General features: G+C 43.4%; 1 protein-coding gene across 2 annotated transcripts in view; it reads left to right on the forward strand.

Moving 5' to 3' along the window:
- Window positions 1-1,715: 1,715 nt before the first annotated feature.
- The window catches only part of ECT2 (epithelial cell transforming 2), a 61,176-nt gene continuing 40,419 nt past the window's right edge, over window positions 1,716-22,472 (forward strand). The window contains exons 1-13 of one of the 2 annotated variants that reach the window (XM_015415256.1): window positions 1,716-1,845; window positions 5,450-5,529; window positions 5,624-5,716; window positions 6,190-6,372; window positions 9,142-9,231; window positions 12,074-12,181; window positions 13,906-13,979; window positions 14,121-14,251; window positions 15,963-16,078; window positions 16,240-16,306; window positions 16,820-17,038; window positions 18,838-18,977; window positions 21,443-21,562. In XM_015415256.1, coding sequence (XP_015270742.1) covers window positions 1,716-1,845; window positions 5,450-5,529; window positions 5,624-5,716; window positions 6,190-6,372; window positions 9,142-9,231; window positions 12,074-12,181; window positions 13,906-13,979; window positions 14,121-14,251; window positions 15,963-16,078; window positions 16,240-16,306; window positions 16,820-17,038; window positions 18,838-18,977; window positions 21,443-21,562 — 1,551 coding nt within the window. The remainder of the gene's footprint in view (window positions 1,846-5,449; window positions 5,530-5,623; window positions 5,717-6,189; window positions 6,373-9,141; window positions 9,232-12,073; window positions 12,182-13,905; window positions 13,980-14,120; window positions 14,252-15,962; window positions 16,079-16,239; window positions 16,307-16,819; window positions 17,039-18,837; window positions 18,978-21,442; window positions 21,563-22,472) is intronic. The other variant, XM_015415257.1, reaches the window with a different exon arrangement.

Genomic DNA, 22,472 nt, shown 5'->3' on the forward strand with positions numbered 1-22,472 from the left:
TCAAATTAATTTGATTCTTATCTCATGATGAATAACCCTTGGACTATAATGTATCTTAAATAGAAAACTATCTTTAGATTTTTCCTCAAAAGCATTTTATTTAAAAAATCCAATTTAAATTTAAAAATCTGACTTAAAGTTAAAAATCTGATTTTTATTATTTTTAAGAAGCATTGGTTTTTAGCCATCCTTTAATATATATATATATATATATATTGTTTTTTGTAAATAGTGTTAATATTTGATACAACAATTGGCTACATAACTGCTTAAAAGTGACTGAAACACTTTGTGTAATCTATATCATTTCAACACTTGTACATACAATATTATCACAAATCAAAATTTGTATTAGTGATAAAAAACCTTTCCCCCCCATTTGACTGATAGAACAATCAACAGTGTGTCTACATGTTTTCAATCTCTCCGATATCACATAAGCATTTATTTTATTTTTATTAAACTAAAACAAACATAAGCAAACAAAGCTAAAAGGAACAGGAAGGGAAATAATTCCGAATTATTAAGAAATCATTACTACTGTAGTACAAATAATTTGTCTTTAGATCCATTTGTGGTATTGGGTCCATTCGGACGAAATGAATTGTTGTTGAGATAAGTAGTCGAGCACCGGGAACCATTATCCATCCTGAGCACCCATCCCCACATTATAAATGCAGCCAGGGGTCATTTCCTGCAGGAGCGCACAGGAGCGGAGCTCCGGCAGTAAAGAGCCCAGGGGGCGGGCACATGCAACAAGCCCCACCCCCTGCTCCCAGCAGCCCTCAGTCAGAGCAAGAAGCAACCAGGTAAGTTGCAGAGCTCCCCCCAGTCCCCCGGCCGAAAACAGTCCAGTGGCACCTTTAAGGCCAAGTTTTATTCCGGTACAAGCTCTCCCTCCTCTGCAAGGACAGATCTGCACGTGTCCCCCCCCCAGCTAGCAATCCAAAACAGTCCAGTAGAGCCTGAGCGGTGGGTGTTGCCTTCTGACACACTTCCGGTGATGTCAGGGTGTGTGGCATATGCAAGTAAGTTATGCTAATGAGCTCCTGCACCTCTTTTTCTACGAAATGACCCCTGACACACTGCTGGGGTGTGAATGTGTGTCTGATGGATGGACAGAGTTCCTGCCTGTTTCTGTCAGCCACCAGTCTCCTGTACGTGTGTTTGGTGTGTGTGTGCGTGCAGAGCAGCTAACAACCAGTCCAGGGTTCATTGGGGGCTGAGGAAGTCTGATGAGAGAGGGGAGTGAGAGAAGAAAAATACTGTTTTACTGTCAGCTTGGATCAGGTAGAATTTGTGTTTCCACAGTGTAAGGTGAGGGAGATCCTGTCTCAGGTAGGCTATATAGGTCTCAATCTGTTTTATGTAAGCAGGCTAAATCTGTGAATGTTTGTAGAGGGGGTTTGTGCTTACAGAGGAGTATTTCTTGAGGAATAGTTTGAAGAGGAATCAGTAATGGTGTGAATGTAGAAGGCGGAAAAGAAGGCTTTGGCAGTGCCCATAAGGTAGTAAGCTTTGGTGATGAATATGGGGCAAAGAGGAGTGTGTAGGTTTCCCCTATCAAAACACCATACTATATTTCAGTTATATTTAGTCAGGAGATTACTGATCTTTTATAGCTTGCTGTAATTGCAGTCCTGTCCTCTGAGTTTCCTCCCTTCTAAGATTAACATTATTTACTGTTTCTCTTGCAGGGGAATGTCTCTTTAATCATGGTGGACAACAGCACACTAATGTCTGAGACGGGGAGAAGTCTCTTGGTGGATTCTTCTATCCTTGACTCCAGAATTACAGAGAGTTCCAAGGAGAAAATATTCACTGCATCCACTTCAGATGGTGAAGGTAACAGGAAAGCAGCTGTGTTCTCACTTCAGATTGAGATGAGAGTTTAGACCATTGTTAAGCTGTTGATGTGCTGCAATGGAAATGTGAGAGGTTGGCTTTGAAGAAGAAAACTTTGTAACAGGAGTAGAGCTGGCACCCCATCCCATCAGCATCTCTTTGCGGATCTCTATGAAGATTTACAACATTCCTCAGTAAATTGCTGCCAAGTTGGAATTACCAATTTATTGTGTATTTATTTGAACTGGTACTTTGTGATATGGGAATACCTCTCATTTCTCAGTATTTAATGTTTGGTGTCAGCACTGTGAAATAAATTATTACAGCTGCGGTGGCTCAAGTTGTTAAGACGCTGAACTGCAGGCTGTGGAAGGTCAGTAGTTCAGCAGTTCGAGACCTGAGTGTGCTGCATGACGGAGTGAGCTCCTGTCTCTAGTTCTAGCTCCTGCCATCCTAGCAGTTCGAAAGCAAGAAATTGCAAGTAGATAAATAGGTACCACTTCTGTGGGAAGGTAACAGTGTTCCGTGCACCTTGGTGTTTAGTCATGCCGGCCACATGAGCACGGAAATGTTTTAGGACAGCGCTGACTCTTCGGCTTTGAAATGGAAATGAGCACCGCAACCCTAGAGTTGGATTCGACTGGCTTTCGAGCAAGGGAACCTTTACATTTTTTTACAATGTAAATAGTTTTCCACGTGCTACTGTGGAGCAACATACTTAGTACTTTTTGTTAAACAAATATTTGTTACCTAAAGTGCCTCAGTGCTGCATAGGTTCACACGAGCGCACGAAGCTGCCTTATATGTAATCAAACCCTTGGTCCATCAAAGTCAGTATTGTCTACTCAGACCAGTAGCGGCTCTCCAGGATCTCAGGCTGAGGTCCTTTACATCACCTCTTATCTGGTCCTTTTAAAAAGAGATGCTGGGAGTTGAACCTGGGACCTTCTGTATGCTAAGCAGATGCTCTGCCAATGAGCCACAGCCCCTTTATTTGCCTCCTAGAGGGTGTCCAACAACTCTATTTATTATGTACTTGAGCCTCTAGTATTTAGTCGACTGTAAGTCATTTCAGGGAGTACGGAAGTGTGTTTAACCTAACAGGAGGCTATACCGTTACTGTTGATATTGTATTGACATTTAATTGATTTGTGCCAAGGTTTAAGAGGCCAGTACTATGTTTGAAGTATAAAACAGGCACAGTCATTGAATGCCTCATTGTTTTGATTGATGCGAAGATCTTAGGGGTTTAGAAATTCAAAAGAGCATAGGTATTAATCCGATTAGGATCATATCTTATTCCCAAATCTAACTACCAGCTGGTTAACACTGTTCCAAAGAGTCAGGTGTGAAATGTTCATCTTGATATGCTTGCATATTTGTAATCAGTTTATATAATTTTCCTCATTAACCCAGCCAAAATTGTTAATACTTAAACAACAAAACACTTTTGATCTGTTCTTTAGTAATAGATCTTTGATATTACTCTATTCAACTAAAAAACCCCAACAAGACCCACAAACTGGATCATTCTATTTATACTGAAAATCCCTTAATATTGTGCTAGCTAAATTCCTCTTTCTAACCATCATAAAGTAGTATGCTGCTCAGTCTAATTATTTATTTAACAGCTGGTAAATTGTGCAGTTTTTGTTTTATCATAAAAGTCTAAATGCCTGTGTCCAGTTCCTTTCTCCTCTGCAAATTCCTTTATAATATGGAAGAACATTTGATGCAACAAACACATGATGAGTAAAACTGTATGAAGGAAGAATTAAGCCATATTTCATAGGCTCGACATATGTTATTAGCAAACATATATGATTTCTTCTGATAAAGTTAGTACATGCGGGTTCTGATCATTTTCTTTGCTTGCAGATTTGCTTGCTGCAGTTGCAAATATTTTAGAGTGAAAAAGTATACAAGGGGACATAGATATAATTGAAGGAGGAGGAGAGGAACTGGGTGAAGGGTCAGTTAAACCCATATTTTGATCAGTATTCATGACACCTTGGCAGAGGAGACAGCATAGAAGGGGTTCCTGGAAAGGAGGAAGTTTCAGAACCACTGACCAAGACAGCTGCTTAGTTCTTCATTGATCTAAGTTGTCAGAACAGACATTTGCCTATGGAATGCCCCCTGTCTTCCCTTGATTAAGTTTGGTAGGTACATCAGAAATGAGAAATGCTTGATGTCATTTCCTGAAGTAAGTGTAGTGTGTTGTACAGTAAGGCTGCTTGAATCATTTTATTCTGATTTCTCTTTCCTTTTTGGCCTTTCTGAAACTGTATGACATTGAGGATCTTGTTTCCCTTTTGTTTTGGTGGGTTTCCTGGTTTCCGGAAAGGATCGCGGACAGCTAGCCTCTGTGCTAACCATCTATATATGTGGTCATACAGCCAGATACTTTGCAATTCAAAGTGTTGCTGTTCTCCATAGGGAGGAGCCTTCTTTGAGTGGCCTAGTGATCCATATAGCCTAGTTCTATCCCTTGCCAGCCCTGGGCCTTCCCCTCCTTCTGGGGTCCAGCTCCATTTCCATCGCCCCCACCTCTAAGTGCTGTTTTGGGTTGCTACAGTGGCTTAAAATGCATTTGAGGTCTGTTTTTTATGTCTCGGCACACATACACACTGCTTATACCATTACTAGAGATGTGAAGGCCCGGAAAAAACTGGAAAAATTTCGGGGGAAACCGTCCCATCCCCCCGTCTTTTTCCTGAAGCCTTTTTTGTTTTTTTCCAAAAAATTGGAAAAAGAAAAGAAAAAAATTGATTATGGAACGTTTTATTTTAACATGATGAATAAAATATTTTAAGACAAGGTGTTCAAATATTTTCCAAATCATTTCTAATATATAATATATCAAATTGATCTAATTTCTGTGCACTGAGGACAAGCAAGTCCTAGGTTACAAACTGAACTCTCCAATGCAAGAACAAGATGCATTTCTTCCTTTAGGAGGTGCTATTGTCAGAAGAAAATAAAAAAGTTTCAGTTTTGTTTTTGCATGTGGGTGGGTATTCTATTTGTAATAATTGTTTGGATGCACTATATTTTTAATATGATAGTTGTGATAATTTCATGCCAAGTAAAAATTTCCATAGTCATATTTTATGTTCCTAAAGTAACAGAATGACTTTCAATCTAGAAAAGGCAAAAGAAATGCTAATGTAGCAATTTTTTTTTCAATTTTTCCAAAAATTTCCGTTTCCCTCGAAAAAAAATTGGAAAAACCCCGGGTTTTTTCCGAGCTTCAAAATTTCCGGAAATTTTACATTTCTAACCATGACTCCAAAACTGTTTTTTAAAGTCCTGTTTTTCTAGAAGACTAGGAATTACCCCAAGATTTGCAAAACTGCACTGTAGCTGTGGATTTCCCACTGTGTGGATTTTTCTTATCCATGTGAGGGCAAACCCTAGATTATTCATTACAAGACCAGAAAACACAATGTTGTCATAATTTTGTACATGGGTTCCTGCGCAAAGTTATTTGAGGAATAGAAGCTTTCTTGGGGGTGCAAAAATCAGGTTGTTAGAAAATTGCTTTGTGTCTGCAGTTGTGGGGTTTTATGCTAATAATTCTTCCCCCCCCTTCCCCCAACAGAGGAAATGCCTCAGATTGAAACTAGGGTGATCGTAGTTCAAGAAGCTGCAAAGTGCGAAGAACTATTGGATGCTCTGGAGGTATGTGGACTGTACAGTTTGTGGCCATGACATAGGCTCTCATTTGGGTCTCTGGGCAATTTTAATCTCATACTGAAGTTCTCCTCTTCTGCAGACCATTAAGATAATGGAAGTTCCAGTTGTAAAGATAAAGGAAACTAGTCCTGGTAAATCGGAAGAAAAACTAATTAAAAGTATTATGCATATGGTATGTTGGGCAGATATGCATCTGTGGCTGCATGCAGCATGTAGCACTACATGGGACTGAAGTGGGGGAATGAACACAATTATGACTAACTTTTTAAAAGAATTAAATGAAGGCACAATGAAAGGGACTGGCGCGTAATGGAACTAGTTGAATAGAAACTCATAATTAGCCCTGGAACTGTTCTGGCACAGGTTATGCATGTGTGAGATTATTAAAGCGACGAGTCTCATAATTATGAAGCAGAATTCAGAATTTCTCTTGTTTAAAAGCCCTTGTTTCTTTACGGAGAAAGCGGTCATGTTTCTGTTGAACTAGCTTCATATGTTGCTTCTGCTCGTATTAATTGCTCGTAAGGTGTTGTAATCTGTTTGCTGTAATGAATCTGAGTACTTTATGTCATGTGAGCCGAAAATGATTTTGGCATTAACGTTTATTGCCTGAATAACAATTGAATTCTGTGCCGTTGACTGAAGGAAATCAAAGTACCTTACCTAAAGGCGGAGTCAGTGGAAGAGTATAGGGATGCCGAGGCACCAGAGTTTGAAAACGTCTTCGTGATAGCGGACTTCCACGCTCCGGTTTGCGAAGACTTGTACAAGGCAGACTGCAGGGTTCTGGGGCCTCCCATAGTAATGCATTGCGCTAGAAAAGGCGAGGTAAGAATATAGCGCGAGACGTGAACAGCTAGCTTCCGTGTTACGTATTTTTACACGTATATTTGAATGCAGCTGGTGGTTTCTCCTGTACTTTTTAAAAAAAGTATGTATTTAAATCTCGGTACTGTCTTTCTGATCTGAAGGCTGTGTTGGATCCCCAAGCATCGAGAATAAATCCACGTTTTCAAGAAAAGCAAAATTTATTTCAAAGCATTGGAAAGACACTCAAACACGTTCTTTGTTAGAACTGGCTACAAACTGTAAGGGCAAGCATAATAAAGGGATTTAGAAACAGATACAGAACCAATGGGTCACTTTCCCGCTGGCGGGCGAGAGGAAACGGTTGCGCGCCCTTTCCCTGAGAACCAAGTTATCTCCAGACATATACAGGTGCAGTTCTCAGGCTCTAAAAGCAACAAGCCGGCAATGAAGCGAACTCCCACAAAACGACCTCCAGTTGTTTGGCTTATGCATTACAGCAGATTACAATAACAGCTCACAGGCAGGGAAGGAGGGGGAGGGGGGGGGAACAACTGTACCGAAGTACCAGCAACACAGAATACCATGGCAGCTTGCTGACAGGCTGTTGAAACAGTATACAATGAACTTATTACGAGTAAAAATTGTATTGCATGCTACAAAAGTTGTAATAAAGCCATCTTACAGCAGTAAATAAGTATAGCTCTTGCCTCAATGTGTTCCGTCATCAGGTAACTTGCATGGCGTTCAGAAGTCCCTGAGTAGATATATTTTTTTTGACACATGTACAATTCCAGTGATTTCAATATAGTTACAGTGGGTGCGTCTGTTTTCCTTGTTGTCAACAGTCATCCCCATCCCTTACTGTCTCTGCCTTGGTTTCCCTTCCCTTTCCTATTTCCCTACTGCTGCTTGCTCCATTCCCCCTTCTCTGTTATTTCCACTCCCTTCCCCTGCACTGCTGCCTCATTTTACTGTTGATCAGCTTCTGCCCTAAAATTAGGTGCCGTTTTGGGTTGTTATGGTAGCCCAAGATGCTGCCTGAACTGCATTTCTGTTTCCGCCTTGATGCCTGCCTAAGTGTAGGCACTGCTCTTTATTTTTTTTAACCTCCCCCAGTTTTGATTCTTGATATCCCCCCCCCCCCCCCCCCACACCTCGGCCTGCACGCGTCTTTGCAGAAACCTATATCCTAGCCCTGGCTGAATGATCACCACAGGATTTGTCCATTTCTATCAGATATAAGGATGTCTAGAAGAATTCCCAAGTTGTAAAGCAATCTTGTGCTAGTTACCTCTGATCCAGGAAAGTGGGAAGTATCAAAAATTGTTCTCAAATAATAAAGCACACTGGGGGAGGGGAACTTAGCCAGTTTTTTCCAACTCTGTTTCATTAAAGTGTGTCAGGCAGGTGCCAGTGGAAGCTTCAAGCCTTTAAGAACATAAGAGAAGCCAATGTTGAATCAGGCCAATGGCCCATCCCGTCCAACACTCTGTCACACAGTAGCCAAAAATACCAGGTGCCATCAGAAGGTCCAGCAGTGAGGCCAGGACACTAGAAGCCCTCCCACTGTTGCGCCCCCCCCCCCAAGCACCAAGAATACAGAGCATCCCTTGCTCCAGACTGAGAGTTCCTATCTGTACTTTGTGGCTAATAGCCACTGATGGACCGCTACTCCATATGTTTATCCGATTCCCTCCTGAAGCCGTCCATGCTTGTAGCCGCCGCCACCTCCTGTGGCAGTGAATTCCATGTGTTAATCACTCTTTGGGTGAAGAAGCACTTCCTTTTATCTGTTCTAACCATTCTAACTGTTTCCATACCCCATCCAGTGTGTTTCTTAACTGAGCTACAGAAGAGAATACTTCTTTGTCTGCCCGTAATTGGGTATCCAGGAAGATAAATAAATGCCTTTGCTTTTAGGAGCCTTGTCCTTTCTTCCCTATACCTTAAAGAATAAGGTTTCCCCTAGAACCTTAAAGAATGTTCTGTGGCCATGCAGCCTTGTAAGTTATTTCAAAATGTGCTGGTGGTAGGCTTCCCTCATAATAGCGGGGTACTGGAGAGATTATAACAGTAAGATCTTGTTTTTAAATGTTTTTTCTCCCATGCCCCCCTTCTGTAGTGTGTAGCTTGTGTGTCACAGGCTTGAATTATTGGGGCTACCTTATGTGCTTGTTTTCTCATAAACTCTGTCGCTTGATTCCCACAGGGTCATTGACTTAAAACATCACTCCAGTTACCTCCGGATAGAAAAACCACGATGGCAGGGCCAGCTGATCTGGTTCCTTCCCACAGGAACTGCTCTTGGTCCCTTGAGACTGGGAACCTTACATGGGTGCGAACTGTCACTGGCAATGTTCCCTCTAAGCTTTGGAGTCTTGTGAGCAAAAAATTCTACTTTGTGAGCTGCTGGCATTAAAACTGTGAGCGAGCGATTTGGCAGCCGTATAAATTAGTTTGCTCTGGAGCTGTCCTTCCTGAGCTAAGACAAAAATGTGTGAGCCGGAGGCTAGAAAACTGTGAGCTAGCTCACACTAACCTAGCTTAGAGGGAACACTGGTCACTGGTTCTACCCATATGGCTCTTGCCACTGAGGTGTTAACTGGGGCAGTCAGGAAAGAAGCTGCTGGGAAGCGGCTCTCTTGTAGCAGGTTATGGGTGAATTTGGGGCTCATATTTCCATAAATAGTATTGAAAAGACTTCATGTTTTTCAACGTGAACTTAATTAGTTTGATTGTTCAAGGGAGTCTTCAGTAACGAATTCAATTGATCTGATGTAATTTCAGGCTCTGCCTTTTTCATGTCGTCCGCTGTACTGCGCCAGCATGCTGAATCTTGTGTTATGCTTCACTGGATTCCGAAAGAAAGAAGAACTGGTAGGATTGTCTTTCTTTTGCACACTTGACTTTGAATGGCCATTGTAACATTTTACAGTACTGAGTAAAGAACTTGCACCTGGAGCCCTGCTCAGGCGGCTTGGTAGCATTGTGTCTTACTGACTTCTGTAGCAGCACCATCTGAGCACTTAACCATTCAGACAGGCACTCTGGCCTGTTCTTCAGCTCAGCTTCACAGGCGTGTTAACTGAGGACAGATTAGTGCAGAGTAGTACTTTTGAGTGTTATATGTAAGGGACAGGGGCTTAAATGTTTATTTATCCATTTAATTTATCCGGGGGTGATGTGACTCTTACAGAGCTGTTGTGAGAATAAACAGTGCTTATTCCACGAACTTCCTTGGAGAAAGAGGGAGGGTACTGTTTTGTGTTGTGTCTGCCTTTCTTGTTGAGGCTCGAGGCAGATTTTATAGGCTACAGCACAGTGCAGTCACACAGCATAAACCAGCCAGGGAATAATGCATTAGGTCTAGGATTACAGAACTATAGGACAGTGTGATACTGTGAGATGCTGCTTAGTTGTTTGATTTGAGGGAGTCTATGACAACCTCAACCTCCCCTCCCTCACAGGCAGGATTTTCCCTCCGTTTTCCTTTCTGACTGAGCAGCCCATTTTATCTATTTTCTTATTTGAAGGTTTATGGCTGTCCCACTCTGTCACGTTATTATAGTCTGATGCTGGCTCAGCCCAGGAACTTGAGAAAGGAGACTCAAAAGTAAACAGGATATTTTATTCAATGTAGAGGGGGAAAGGTCAGGTGAAATCATGGATAAATCATCTGAGGTGAATCAAGTATGACTAAGGAAATTTATTATAATCACAAACTCTAGTTCATATGTTTCCAGCACGTGAGAGTTCTTAAGCTTTTCACAAATGAGAGATGAGAGGCTGTTGTTTCAGAGTTTCCTAAACTCTCCAGTATACTTTCTTGAGTTTAACTGACTCTCCAGGTTTCTGAAGGCAGGGATACACTACCAAGCCCTTGAATTCCTTCTTTGAGCACATCAGGGATCACACAACTTTCAACTGGGCAGGGAATCTCTTCTCTAACTAGACAATATATATCCCTTTTCCTGGCCCGAATGGGAGTCTTCACTGATCCACTCACTCCTTCTTGCCAGCCTTCCCAGTCCTCAGTCAGTATGAAACTCTCCTCAGCTAGAGTTAACCTTTCCACAGTCAGTGCTAAACTCAAACTGAGTTCTCTTCAGCAGTCAAGTCCCCACGTCCTTCTGCCCAACTGATGCTAACCAATCAGATTCCTTTGAACAGCCCGTCACTCAAGGCTGTCTGTCACTGTGAGGCATTTACCCTTCACAGTCCATTACGTGTTTATACAGCAGTTATGAGCTTTTTAAGTGCAGTCTAGGGCTACCAGACAAACCTTGCATCACTTAAACTTGTGTGTGCACAAAATCACTTTGGTAGAGAACTGACATGCAGCTGTGTGTATAGATCACGGGTGGCCAAACTTGCTTAACGCGAGAGCCACATTGAATAAATGTCAGATGCCTGAGAGCTGCAAGACATGAACAAATATTACACACACATTTTTATTGAAAAATACGCAGATTTGCTTTTTATTAGCATTAAACGAGACTCTCAAAAATAAAAACAAAACAGTAAAGGACAGATATTGAGAATGATTTATTTGTCCAATGATATTTGTTTGTTTGCTAATGGTATTTATTTGTCTAAGAGAATGAGAGAGAGAGAGGTGGAAAGGAAGAAAGAGAAAAAGAGAGAGAAGCAAAGAAAGCAAATAGATGGGGAGGGGGAAGGAAGTGGAGAGAGAACGGGAGAGAGAGGGAAAAAAAGACAAAGAAAGCAAATAGATGGGGGAGGGAGAGATGGAAAGAAAGCAACTTTAAATGCGTCCTCCAAGCTCCCCACCCCACTCCTCCATGCCAGCTGGCTTGGCTTGGAGAAGGGATTTAAAGAGACAAATGCCTTCAAGTGGGAACGCATTTAAAGTTAAAGTTGCTTTCTTTCTCTGTTCCCCTCCCCCACCTCAAGCCTACCCAGGGAGGGGAACACTGGCTAGGAAAGGGAAGACGGATTCGGGGAGGCATGCTTCCCCTTTCCTTCCCCTTTCCTTCCCCTTTCCTTCCCCTTTCCTTCCCCTTTGCTTCCCCTTTGCTTCCCCTTTGCTTCCCCTTTGCTTCCCCTTTGCTTCCCCTTTGCTTCCCCTTTGCTTCCCCTTTGCTTCCCCTTTGCTTCCCCGCTGCCTGCCAGGAGCTGTACAATATGTGTGAAAGAGCCGCATGTGGCTCCCGAGCCACAGTTTGGCCACCACAGTTTGGACACACAGCGAGGTGAAGTACCTTCAGGATCCGTATGGAAGGAAAGGTTAAGATGCAGCGGCTGCCCTCTCTCCTTGTTCCTCCCCAGTGGCTGCTATTCAGAGAGGCACTGCCTTGGGGTGCTGGTCCCCAGCCTTTCTGAGCCTGCAGGCAACTTTGGCATTCCGACACAGTGTGATGGGCCCTACCACAAAATGGCTACCACAGGGGGTGGAGCAAACCAGCCATATTAGGAGCCCTGCTGGGCAAAGTCTTCACCCACTTTCTGAAAACGCTTGGCAGGCACCAGGAAAGGTGTCAGCAGACATCATGGCATCCATGGGGGCCACGTTGGGGACCTCACTTTGATGTATGGAGGCTTATATAGAGCCTGCTTTCCTGGATCACACCAAAATCACATAAAATGGATCTTATATGTGCATGCAAACCCAGAACGGAAATCCATGTGCCATAAGCCATGTGCTAATGTATCTTTGCCAATAATTTCATGTTCATTTTCCCCCAAACTTTGTTCATAGGTTAAACTGGTGACTTTGGTCCATCACATGGGAGGGATTATTCGAAGGGATTTCAGTTCCAAAGTTACACATCTGGTGGCAAATTCTACGCAAGGAGACAAATTCAGAGTATGTGAATTTTGGTTCCTTTTCTGAGTCTTGGGTTAAGAGTCCTTTTATTTATTTTTTTAAAAATGTCCTTTCCGGGATTTAAGCTGCAAAGGGATATATTCCTGTGTGTATGGCATAAAAGTAAGCATGAGGTTTTTAAGCACTGCTGTTGGATTTAATTGCAAAGGTAAATTTTGCTGTAACCCAGCTCATGACAATTGGCCTGCAAAAATGTATTTGTACATGTGGGGTTGTTACAGTTGCATCTTTACTGCACTTCTGCAGTGAAACCACATACTGAGCCTGATCCGGAGATCTGTGGATGTTGCTACAAGTCTTGCTCCCTTCGGAGCTTATTGGCATGTGTGTCAGCTTCTTGTGTGTGTGTCTGTGGTAGAGGACTAACACCGAGCACCCCCACCACACACCTTTCTTGCTCTTGCAGATTAATTATCAAATGGCTGGAGGTTATCTGTGACGTAGGGTTTTCATTGTAGAAGAACCATTTTTATTTATTTATTTTTATTTATCCTTCCATTTGTATACCGCTCACCCCCTGAGGGCTCTGAGCAGTTCACACATTTAATCCGTACAAGTCCTAACCTAGGGCCACATACAAGGGTGTGTGTGACTAACCTACCAGGCACCCTTAGTAGCAAGTTGTTTTTCTGTTGTCTGGGGCAACGTCCTCCTGGCACTGGTCTTGATTTACGACTTCCTGGCTGTTGCGAAACCTTCGAGTCTGGGCCGAGCGCACGTTAGCACATGCTTGCTGTCGGCCTCTGTCCATCAGGCTCCGGCCTGTTGCGTCGCCCCGCCTCTGCGTCTGTCAGTCCAGCCTCCTCTCACTCGCCAGCCTCGCCAGCCTCCGCCATGCTTCTCCGCCGCCGCTGCTCGTCACTCACTCGACAAAACTCGCCAACAGTTTTGGTGACTCAAAACTGGTGAATACCTGCTTGAAGGCCTTGTCTTCAACAAGACTAATACGAGAAGTAGTTGCAGCCTGTACATTGAAAGTACACAGGGGGGAACTGAATCCGTATTTAAGTCCATTGGTTTAGGTCATGTGAATGACTGTTTAGAGGGTTAGAATTGAGGTGGTGTGAATCAGGTGGGGTAATTAGCCTACCTGAACGCTAGATTACATACCGCTGGGTGAATGGAGTTTACGTATTAGCTTGCTAAGACCTCCAGCCCACGAAGCTGGTTAGTATTCCAGAAGCTCTTCCATTGATCAAGTGGAAGGATGAGACCTGCAGTATTAATCTTATGGTGCTGTCAAAGATAGGGGATAAATATTATCCTGGCCTAAGTTCTTGTCTTTATGCCTTCACCGAGCGTCCAGAAGCAAAGACTGGGTTATTTGTAAAAACAGTTTCTCTGTGAGAAGGGAAGTAAATTCCTGCATGAGATATATTTTTACCTCTAGCCCATTCTGTTATGCAGGAAATCCTAATTTGTTTTGGATATTAATCTAAAGGCTAGTGGATTCATTTTTTAAAATAATTCTATTTTAAACCAGCTGTAATTTTTTTTAGGTAAAGGAACATTGAGTACAAGAAACATCTGATAAACCCTTGCTGATGTTAAAAAGGATCCATCTAGCCAAATACTGTTATCTTTGCTATGTATGTGGCTTTAACACTGTTAACTGAATACCTTACAGTTGGAAAGGACTTCCTGTAGAAACAACCTCTTTTTAAAACAGTAAATATTCCTTGTTACTTTGTATTGATTTTTAGGTAGCAGTCAGTCTGGGCACACCAATTATGAAAGCTGAGTGGATTTATAAATCTTGGGAGAGAAGAAATGAAATGTACGTATGCACTTCAAGCACAGCCTTGTGTAGCATCGTTTTCTGGTTTGTTTTTGTTTTGCCAGAGAGTGAACATAGCAGTGTGATGTGTGGACATTGCAGGTGATGCGACTAACACCCCCTCCCCTTGCTTTCTGATAGTGACTTCTGTGCTGCTGACGAGGAATTCAAGAATGAATTCAAAGTCCCCCCATTTCAGGACTGCATGTTAAGTTTCCTTGGCTTCTCCGACGAAGAGCAGAAGAGTATGGAAGAGATGACAGAAATGCAAGGTGAATCTTAAAACTGTCGCAGGCCACAGTAGCCAAATGCCAAGTGGCAGAAACAACTGCCCTGTGTCCTATAAAAGTATGAATGTCCTTAACAGCAGCAGCAATGGAAACAGCATCGGTGTAAAGAGATGTCTCTGAGCCACTAAGCCTTTGTGGTACTTTATGCTACAGGTTTCTATGACGGTGGTTACAGTGAATGCCCTTGGGTCTTCATTGTATGTGTTGCAACCGTATTCTAGCAGCGAACGGCTTGTTCAGTAAGTTGGTGGCATCCCTCCCTGGATTTCGATAGTTTTGCTTCTGCGTTGCGTTTAAGTACTTGACTTGAGAGGCTTTAAATTTACGTTCTTGTTGTGCTGCACGAGACACCTCAACTCTTAAGCTATAGCATGCTTCTTGAAATTGCACTGATTCTAAAGAACTGGCATTTCCAAAGTATGGTGCTGGTGTGCAGTCATTTTTGCAGGTCGCACAGCTTTGTATCGCACGTAGTCGTTAAAACCGGAGGCTGTACACAGGGAACGTGTGTTTTCCTCTGTCAGTGAAGGGGGGGGGGGGAATCCAGGCCCCAGATTACTCCTTCCCCTTGCCCATCAAGCAGTGCCATGCAAACATTGGGCCTCGTGCCCAAACGAGTGGAAAAAGAGGGTCATCGTGTCTGGTCCACAGCTCTAGGGTCCATCAGTGGCTATTAGCCACAAGGTATAGATAGGGACTCTGGGGCAAGTGATGCTCTGTCATCTTGGTGCTTGGGGGGGAGCCACTGTGGGATACAGAGTGTTGGACTGGATGGGCCTTTGGCCTGATCCCACATTGGCATCTCTTATGTTCTTATGTTCTCTTATGTACTGAGTACCAGCACCCTCTTTGGTTTCCCACAGAGGTACCCCTCCTCCCCCCTTTTGATCCACAGCTAGGCCTCTTTGGTCTTTCTATCCTGAAACCTAGAATTTTCTGTCTTACTTTTTCCTCTCAAATTTCTTTCTTAACCGGAGCTTCACAGGTAAATATTTGTGCAACAGTGGGAAATTGTCCCTTATAGAAAAAGAATTTTGTCTTCCGCAATGGCCACCTCCTCCTATCTGTCTGACCCAGAGTGCCCCTGTCCCCCTCAAGAGTAAATCATAACTGCCCATTATCCAAAGACATCAGTGGGCCCACCTTACTAGAGAGGGTGAATCCAGGCTCCTGGCAGGCCTGCAGCTTGGTCACGGACCCTCTGACCATTTTAGAGTCCTCAGAGCATTTTCTGTAGATCTCCGTAACTTTGGCAACAATCCTCGAAGATCATTACCTTCAAATCGCAGAATGGGGGCTGATTTTGAAAGGGAGTCTCTTGCTTAAAGCCAGCTATTGTGGTTTATGGTGGTAGTGGAGTTTTTAAAAGGGTGGCTTTTACCCATCTATAAAGTGCCGGCTTCTAGAGATGATTTCCCCCCCTCTGCAAATCTTCATCCACTTTGGTCACTGAGGTGCAGGTTCTCTCTGTACTTTCCTTTTTAAAGTAGCTCCTACGATAACGTTGCAAATGCAGTGATCTTTCACTTTGTGTATCGTCTTAAATGAGAGCTGAGAATTGCTGCTAGATTGTGTGGGTTTTGTACTGCGGCTGTTTCAAATGAGTTTGACACTGCTACAGTTCCATAGATGAAAACTGACTGCAGAATTTAGAAAAGTAATGGGTTTTCTGTACTGATCTTCTTTTCTGCAGGTGGACAGCATTTGCCTGTTGGTGATGAAAGATGCACCCATCTAATAGTGGAAGAAAATACAGTAAAAGACCTTCCATTTGAGCCGTCTCAGAGCCTTTATGTTGTAAAGCAGGAGGTCAGTTTCAGCACAATATCCTGAGTTCTTAAACATACACTGCAAGGGTATTATCTGAATAAATAGGTCTGTCATTTAACCAATGGAAAATGTGGGCTATTTTTGGAGTAACATTTTATACGTTCCCAACAAATTACAGAATGTGTTTTCTCTCTCTCTAGTGGTTTTGGGGAAGCATTCAGATGGATGCCAGAGCTGGAGAATCTATGTACTTATTTGAAAAGGTGAGTTGGTGCTGATGGATTTGAAAACTTGGAAGTTCCGGTGGCAGAATGCGGAAGCAGGCAGGAGTCTTAAATGCTGATATTGCCTTTTTGAGATACACAATTTGGCTTGAAATGGATGTCAAACCCACCGTTTCTTAATGTTGGAGTGTAACTCTCAATACAAAATGGTCTTTCTGAGTGACAAAATTTAACGTTTTGTTGAGTTGTATCCAGCCTCACTCCCCGGTGTGTGGCAAGGATGGAGTTCATGGAGTATACACGATATAAATGTCTTGGGGTGGGCAACCTTTTGCCTTGTCCACATCTCATGCTCTTTGTCAGGGGGGCACAGCAGGAAGGGGGGCATGGTGAAGATCAGTTCAACTCATGGTTCTCCAGATCTAAGCCACACTCCTGCTTACAAGCTGCGGCAAAACCAGAAGTTGTTGAAGCCGCAGTGTTGTACAGCTGCATGTTGATTTGAATCCCAGAGATGGGAAACACAATTCTGATCTTCATATCTTAATACAGGCAGACAGTCCCGAGCTGAAAACGTCTGTCTCCCAACTTTCTCTGAGTACTCCGAATAGCAACCGGAAGAGGCGTCGCCTACGAGAGACTCTCGCTCAGCTGACTAGAGAGACAGACATGTCTCCTTTCCCGCCTCGGAAGCGGCCATCGGCTGAGCACTCGCTTTCCATGGGATCCCTGCTCGATATTTCGAACACTCCAGAAGCGAGTATAGCCAGTGGAGGTACAGCTCTATATTTTTTTTAAAAAAACAACAATGCTAGCAAAACCAGTTTGCTGAATAGCCTTAACAACATAATTAACAGACTCCCCCCTTTTTTCAAACTATGCAGGGAACAGGATAGAGTTGAGGAAAATGGATAATGCTAGGCACAAGCGCGGCTGTCATGGCACTAGACGTAGTCGGATGAGGAGATCGTACAGACGTTCTAGTTGTATTCCTCTGGATAACATGCCTTGCAAACGTTGTGTAGATTCTGTAGAAAGCGTACAGCAAACCGTTGAGGCATCTTGCAGTAGACGTAAGCCATCTGGAAGCCTAGTTAATGGACCAGCTCAAGGAAGGACAGTAATCAGTCTTCAGAAAGATGTTATTTCCCCTGAAGTGGAAAGCAAAGACATTCCTGTAAGGCTCAGTTCCCTTCCAGTTTGGAGAGGCAGGATTGTTTCGTGTGAACGTCACCTAGATAAAGATGTACAGAGAGCATCAGAAGGTGGTCATGGCCCAACATACCCGATGTTCGTAGACAGGAACAATCATTTAGGTAATGTAGACGTTAACCTGGAGAGCAGATCTTTCACCAAAGAGCCAGTGTCAAACTGCAAATGGGACTCGTTCACCCAACACGACTTGCAAAGCGAATCTCTCTCCTTCCATGAAATGGATATATGTAGAAGTGGTACCAATGAAAGTAAATCTGCTCCGGTTCCTGCAGTTGTTAGTGCTGAAGTGCAGCGCTGGAGGTGTAGGAGAAGCCGTCGGGAATGGGACGGTAAGGACAAGTTTAGTTTGAGGATGGGACACCACCCAGTGGGGTGCCATAAGAGGTTCCGATCCAACTTTTGATGCTGGTGCGAGTTACCTTTGCATTGATGTACCAGTGACAGGCAAGAGCTGGAGGCTGTTAAGAGTCTTAGTTCATGGGGTGCCTTAAATCTCACATAGTTTATCTTATCAAAATATTTTGCCCAGTTACGTTTCCTAATGCCACTAATGTGATAGTAACAGTTGTTTTGATTAAAAAGTAGGTTGTATATTGGTGGGGGAAAGAGAAGACTTCATTGAACTGCAAGCTGTATGACGGCATTGAAAAGCTATTACAGATAATGGCTTTCTGGGGTGCTAACAATTTTATTTTATGCAGCTTTTTGTTCAACCCCCCCCCCCCCCCCTGAAGTTTTAATTAAAAAACCCCAACATTTAGTTTGGTTCCTTTTTGCACTGTTGGTGGTAGAGCCAAAGATCTCACAGTTCTGAGGAAAAGCAAATAGGAAAACATTCACAGGATATGAAGTTCTCATTAAAAATGTCTACAGTTTTATTGAAGTATTTGGTCATGAAATAATATCCCAAATAAGACTGGAGCTCATTCCTTTGCTCTCAGTGGCTACTAAATTGCTAATTGCAGCAATTTGGAAAGAGATAAAATTAACTTCCATTTTCTAAGAAGTGTTATCTTTAAGCAGTGGCTGGACAAACACTTGTCAGGGCTGCTCTAGGCTGATCCTGCATTGAACAAGGGGTTGGACTGGATGGCCTGCATGGTCCTTTCCAACTCTGTGATTCTATGATTCTGTGATGCTAAGATCTGGGATCTCTGGCTGGAACAAAATCTCCTCTGGTAGAGATAAAATTATTCATCATCCATTTAATGCCACGAATATCCCAAATAGATGGCTCCTCTGAAACTCATTTTAATAATGAAAATGTCTTTAAAAAGACAAATCTTTTGGAGTGGGTATACAGACCATTCCTGGTCAAAATGTAGCACTCTTACACACTTGTTTCTCCACCCTTTCCAGAAACTCCAAAGTTGTCATGTATGAAGCCATCCAAAAACTCAACCCCTCTTCCTCCAAAGCAGTCTGCAAGGTGGCAGGTTGCCAAGGAGCTGTACCAGACGGAGAGCAACTACGTCGATATCCTGACAACCATAATCCAGGTCAGTTGGCGCCCAGCTGCGTTTTTTGGGGGCTGATAACAACTGTGCTGCTTCGCTGCAAAACCCGCACCTCCTCGCTTTCAAAAGTGACCCTTCAAAAGGTTTACAGTCTCCACTTCAGACTGGTGGTGGAGCACCTGTCACCTGAGGGACGACTTCATATTTTCATGGCAGGCACGTCAGGGCAAACCATTAGCGGCTAAGCCTTGTGCTCCTGCACCCCTTCTTCTCTTCCACCTCCCCGTTATGGTCCTCCCGTTTGCTTGGCAAACCATAGTTTATCTGACTCAGCTGTAATGGTAACTATGTAGTATTAGCCTGGAAGGTATGATGGGACAAGGTGGGAGCCACGGGTTTGGCTGCTCAGAAACACCGTATCCGAAGTGATCTACTGCATGCTTGGGTAAATGAGGAGGGGGTGGCGTATGTCTGTGAAGACGTGATTGAAAAGCAAGTCGTGTGACTCCTTCCATTGGAAATGGCAAATGCCATCAGGTCACAGTTGACTTGCGATGACCACATAGGGTTTTCAAGGCAAGACACGAACAGAGGTGCTTTGCTGTTGCTTGCCTCTGTGTGGCACCCCTGGACTTCCTTGGTGGTCTCTCATCTGAGTACTCATCAGGGCTGACCCTGCTTAGCTTCCGAGATTGGGCTACCCTGTGCCGCCCAGGTCAGGGTGACAACTTTCATTAGGTTAAAACTCACAAAGAAGTGAGCAGGTTTATCAAAAATTTTCCTAAGGCGTCTGCTAAACAAACCGTATGAAAAACAGAAGCTGAGGTTTTTCCATCATGCCCTGTAGTCTGCAGTTGGTTATAGTTGAAGATGGAGTAAAGGTCAATTGAATTGCAGTATTCCTAAATAAATATATGCATAGGTCTGTCTGTAGGTCCCACTCTTCAGTGGGGCTTGTGTACTTAGAACTTTGGCCTTAATTGGTTTGGACCATATCGGTGCAATTGGAGATCTTCTAGCTGCAGAAGTTAAAGGCAAAAGAATGAAATCTAAAAGCCAAAGGGTAATATGGTTTGCTTTAAAAGGCAGAGATCAGAAGTAAAGGGAAATGTGTAATTTAATTTTAGGTGTGTGTTAAGTGCTGTCAAGTCACTTCCAACTTATGGCGACCCCACAAATTATTGACTTCCAAAACGTCCTAAAGTTAACAGCCTCGCTCAGATCTTACAAACTGAAGATTGTGGCTTCCTTTATTGAGTCATTCCATCTCACGTTGGGTCTTTCTCTTTTTCCAGCTGCCTTCAACTTTTCCTACCATTATTGTCTATTCCAGTGACTCTTCTCATAATGTGACCAAAGTACAATAGTCTCAGTTCAATCATTTTAGCTTCTAGGAAGAGTTCAGGCTTGATTTGATCTAGAACCCACTTAGTTGTCTTTTTGGCAGTCCATGGTATTTTGGGTGGCATGCTCAATATTTGCTTGTGAAGACAAGCAGAAGGAGACAAGCAGAAGGTCTACCCTAAGGAGCCATGGTTGACTATAGTTCCCCGGCACACATCTGGCAGAGTTTTTGTTGCTAGAGACCACTCTTGTGAGCAATTCACAGTGGTTTCTTTATATAGGTCTTGATCAGGTCCCCCCCTGCTTAGTTCCATGTTGAAGCATTAGCCTGTAAATCTCATGGTTTCACATACAAGGCTTGCAGCTGTTTGTTTTTTAGCTGTGATCAGAAATCAGCTTTCTCAGAGGTCCCCTTCGAGAAGAGGCTGAAGGGTAGTGGACCGTTGTTCTAACTCGTGTTCTCTCGAGTGGCTAGCTAGCAAACTCTGTTTCCTCCATTTCTATTACTTCTGTTTCTTTTTGGGAGGGACAATAAGAAGCAAATGTCCACATGTGCTTCAAGTGTGGCTGTGTATAGGGAGGGGCAGTCACAGCATCGAGCAGCTTGGGACCCTTTGTTGACAAGCACCGCTGTGCTTGCAACGAATGTGTGTGATGCATGAAAAGAAGCATGCCTTCATTTCATTGCAACTATGGGAAGTATACTGTATTTAATTTATAGGTTCAGGTGGGTAGCTGTGTTGGTCTGAAGCAGCAGAATGAGCTTCAAGTCCAGTGGCGCCTTCAAGACCAACGAAGTTTTATTCAAGGTAGAAGCTTTTGTGTGCACACACCCTTCTTCAGATACATTGAAGTGGAAGTTGCCAGTTCATACATACAGACAGAGGGTGAGCAGCAAATTAGCATACAGCATAATAAAGGTGCTTGAAAGATGCAGAGAATCAAGCACCTTCATTATGCTATATGCTGATTTGCCGCTCTCCTTCTGCCTGTATGTATGGACTGGCAACCTCTGTTTCAAGATATCTGAAGAAGTGTGCATGTGCCTGAAAGCTTATACCTCAAATAAAACTTTGTTGGTCTTAAAGGTGCCACTGGACTCCAACTTGGTATTTAGTTTATGTGACTCTTGTTTGCTTTCCTTAACCCCCCTCCCCCCCCAGGTCTTTCAGGTCCCGTTGGAAAAGGAAGGACAGCTTGGAGGCCCCATCCTTGCCCCAGAAGAGATTAAGACCATCTTTGGCAGCATTCCCGACATCCTAGATGTACACATCAAGATAAAGGTTTGACTTAAGACTTGTGCGGTACAAATAATTCCTCTCTGTGGCCTCCCACGTGAGCCTCAGTTTGTTTGTGCCACTCTTAAAAAAATTGAATACATTGTAATGCTGCTTAATGCTGGAGTTAAGAATTGGGGGGGGGGGGTCAGAATCGCAAGCCCCTTTTCTTCTCAAATGCTTAGCTTTGCCGCTAGGGGTTAGGGAATTATGCGGACACCAGTCCCCAGGGCTATTTTTGGGCAGGAACGCACAGGAACGGAGTTCTGGCTGGCTCCTGAGTTGGCCACGCCCAGCAGGAACTCATTAGCATAATAGGCCACACCCAACAGCAGGAACTCATTAGGATTAGGGGTGTGTGGCCTAACATGCAAAGGAGTTCCTGCTACAAAAAAAGGCCCTGGGTTTTGACAACAAACAAGGTAAACAGAATAAGAAGCAAAAGGTGGGCGTGGCTGGATGATCACACTTCTGGTAATACAGGAGTGTGGCCTAATATGCTAATGACCTGTGCTGTCAGGGGTGTGGCCTAATATGCTAATGAGTTTCTGCTGTTGGATGTGGCCAATTATACTAATGAGTTCCTGCTGGGCTTTTTCTACAAAAAAAGCCCTGCCAGTCCCAATGTTGTCACTTCCAGCAATTTTTGCTCAAGCAGGATTAAAGAGTTCAACAAGGCTAGCAGTGCTTCCGTCTTCAGTAGTTTCAGATGGGCAATCATGTTAGTCAGTAGTAGCAGAGTCCTGAAGGACCTTAAAGATCAACAGAGTTTTCCAGGTCACAAGCTTTTGGGAGCAATCCTGAGTAGGTCTACTCAGAAGTAAGTCTCATGTTATTCAGTAGCACTTATGATAAGGCCCCCCTATGTACCTCTGCAAAGGGGAGCAACTGGCAGAAAATGCCCCTTATCTTTTAC

The sequence above is a fragment of the Gekko japonicus genome, unplaced genomic scaffold (assembly GCF_001447785.1).
Source record: "Gekko japonicus isolate JY-2015 unplaced genomic scaffold, Gekko_japonicus_V1.1 scaffold320, whole genome shotgun sequence".
NCBI lineage: Eukaryota > Metazoa > Chordata > Lepidosauria > Squamata > Gekkonidae > Gekko > Gekko japonicus.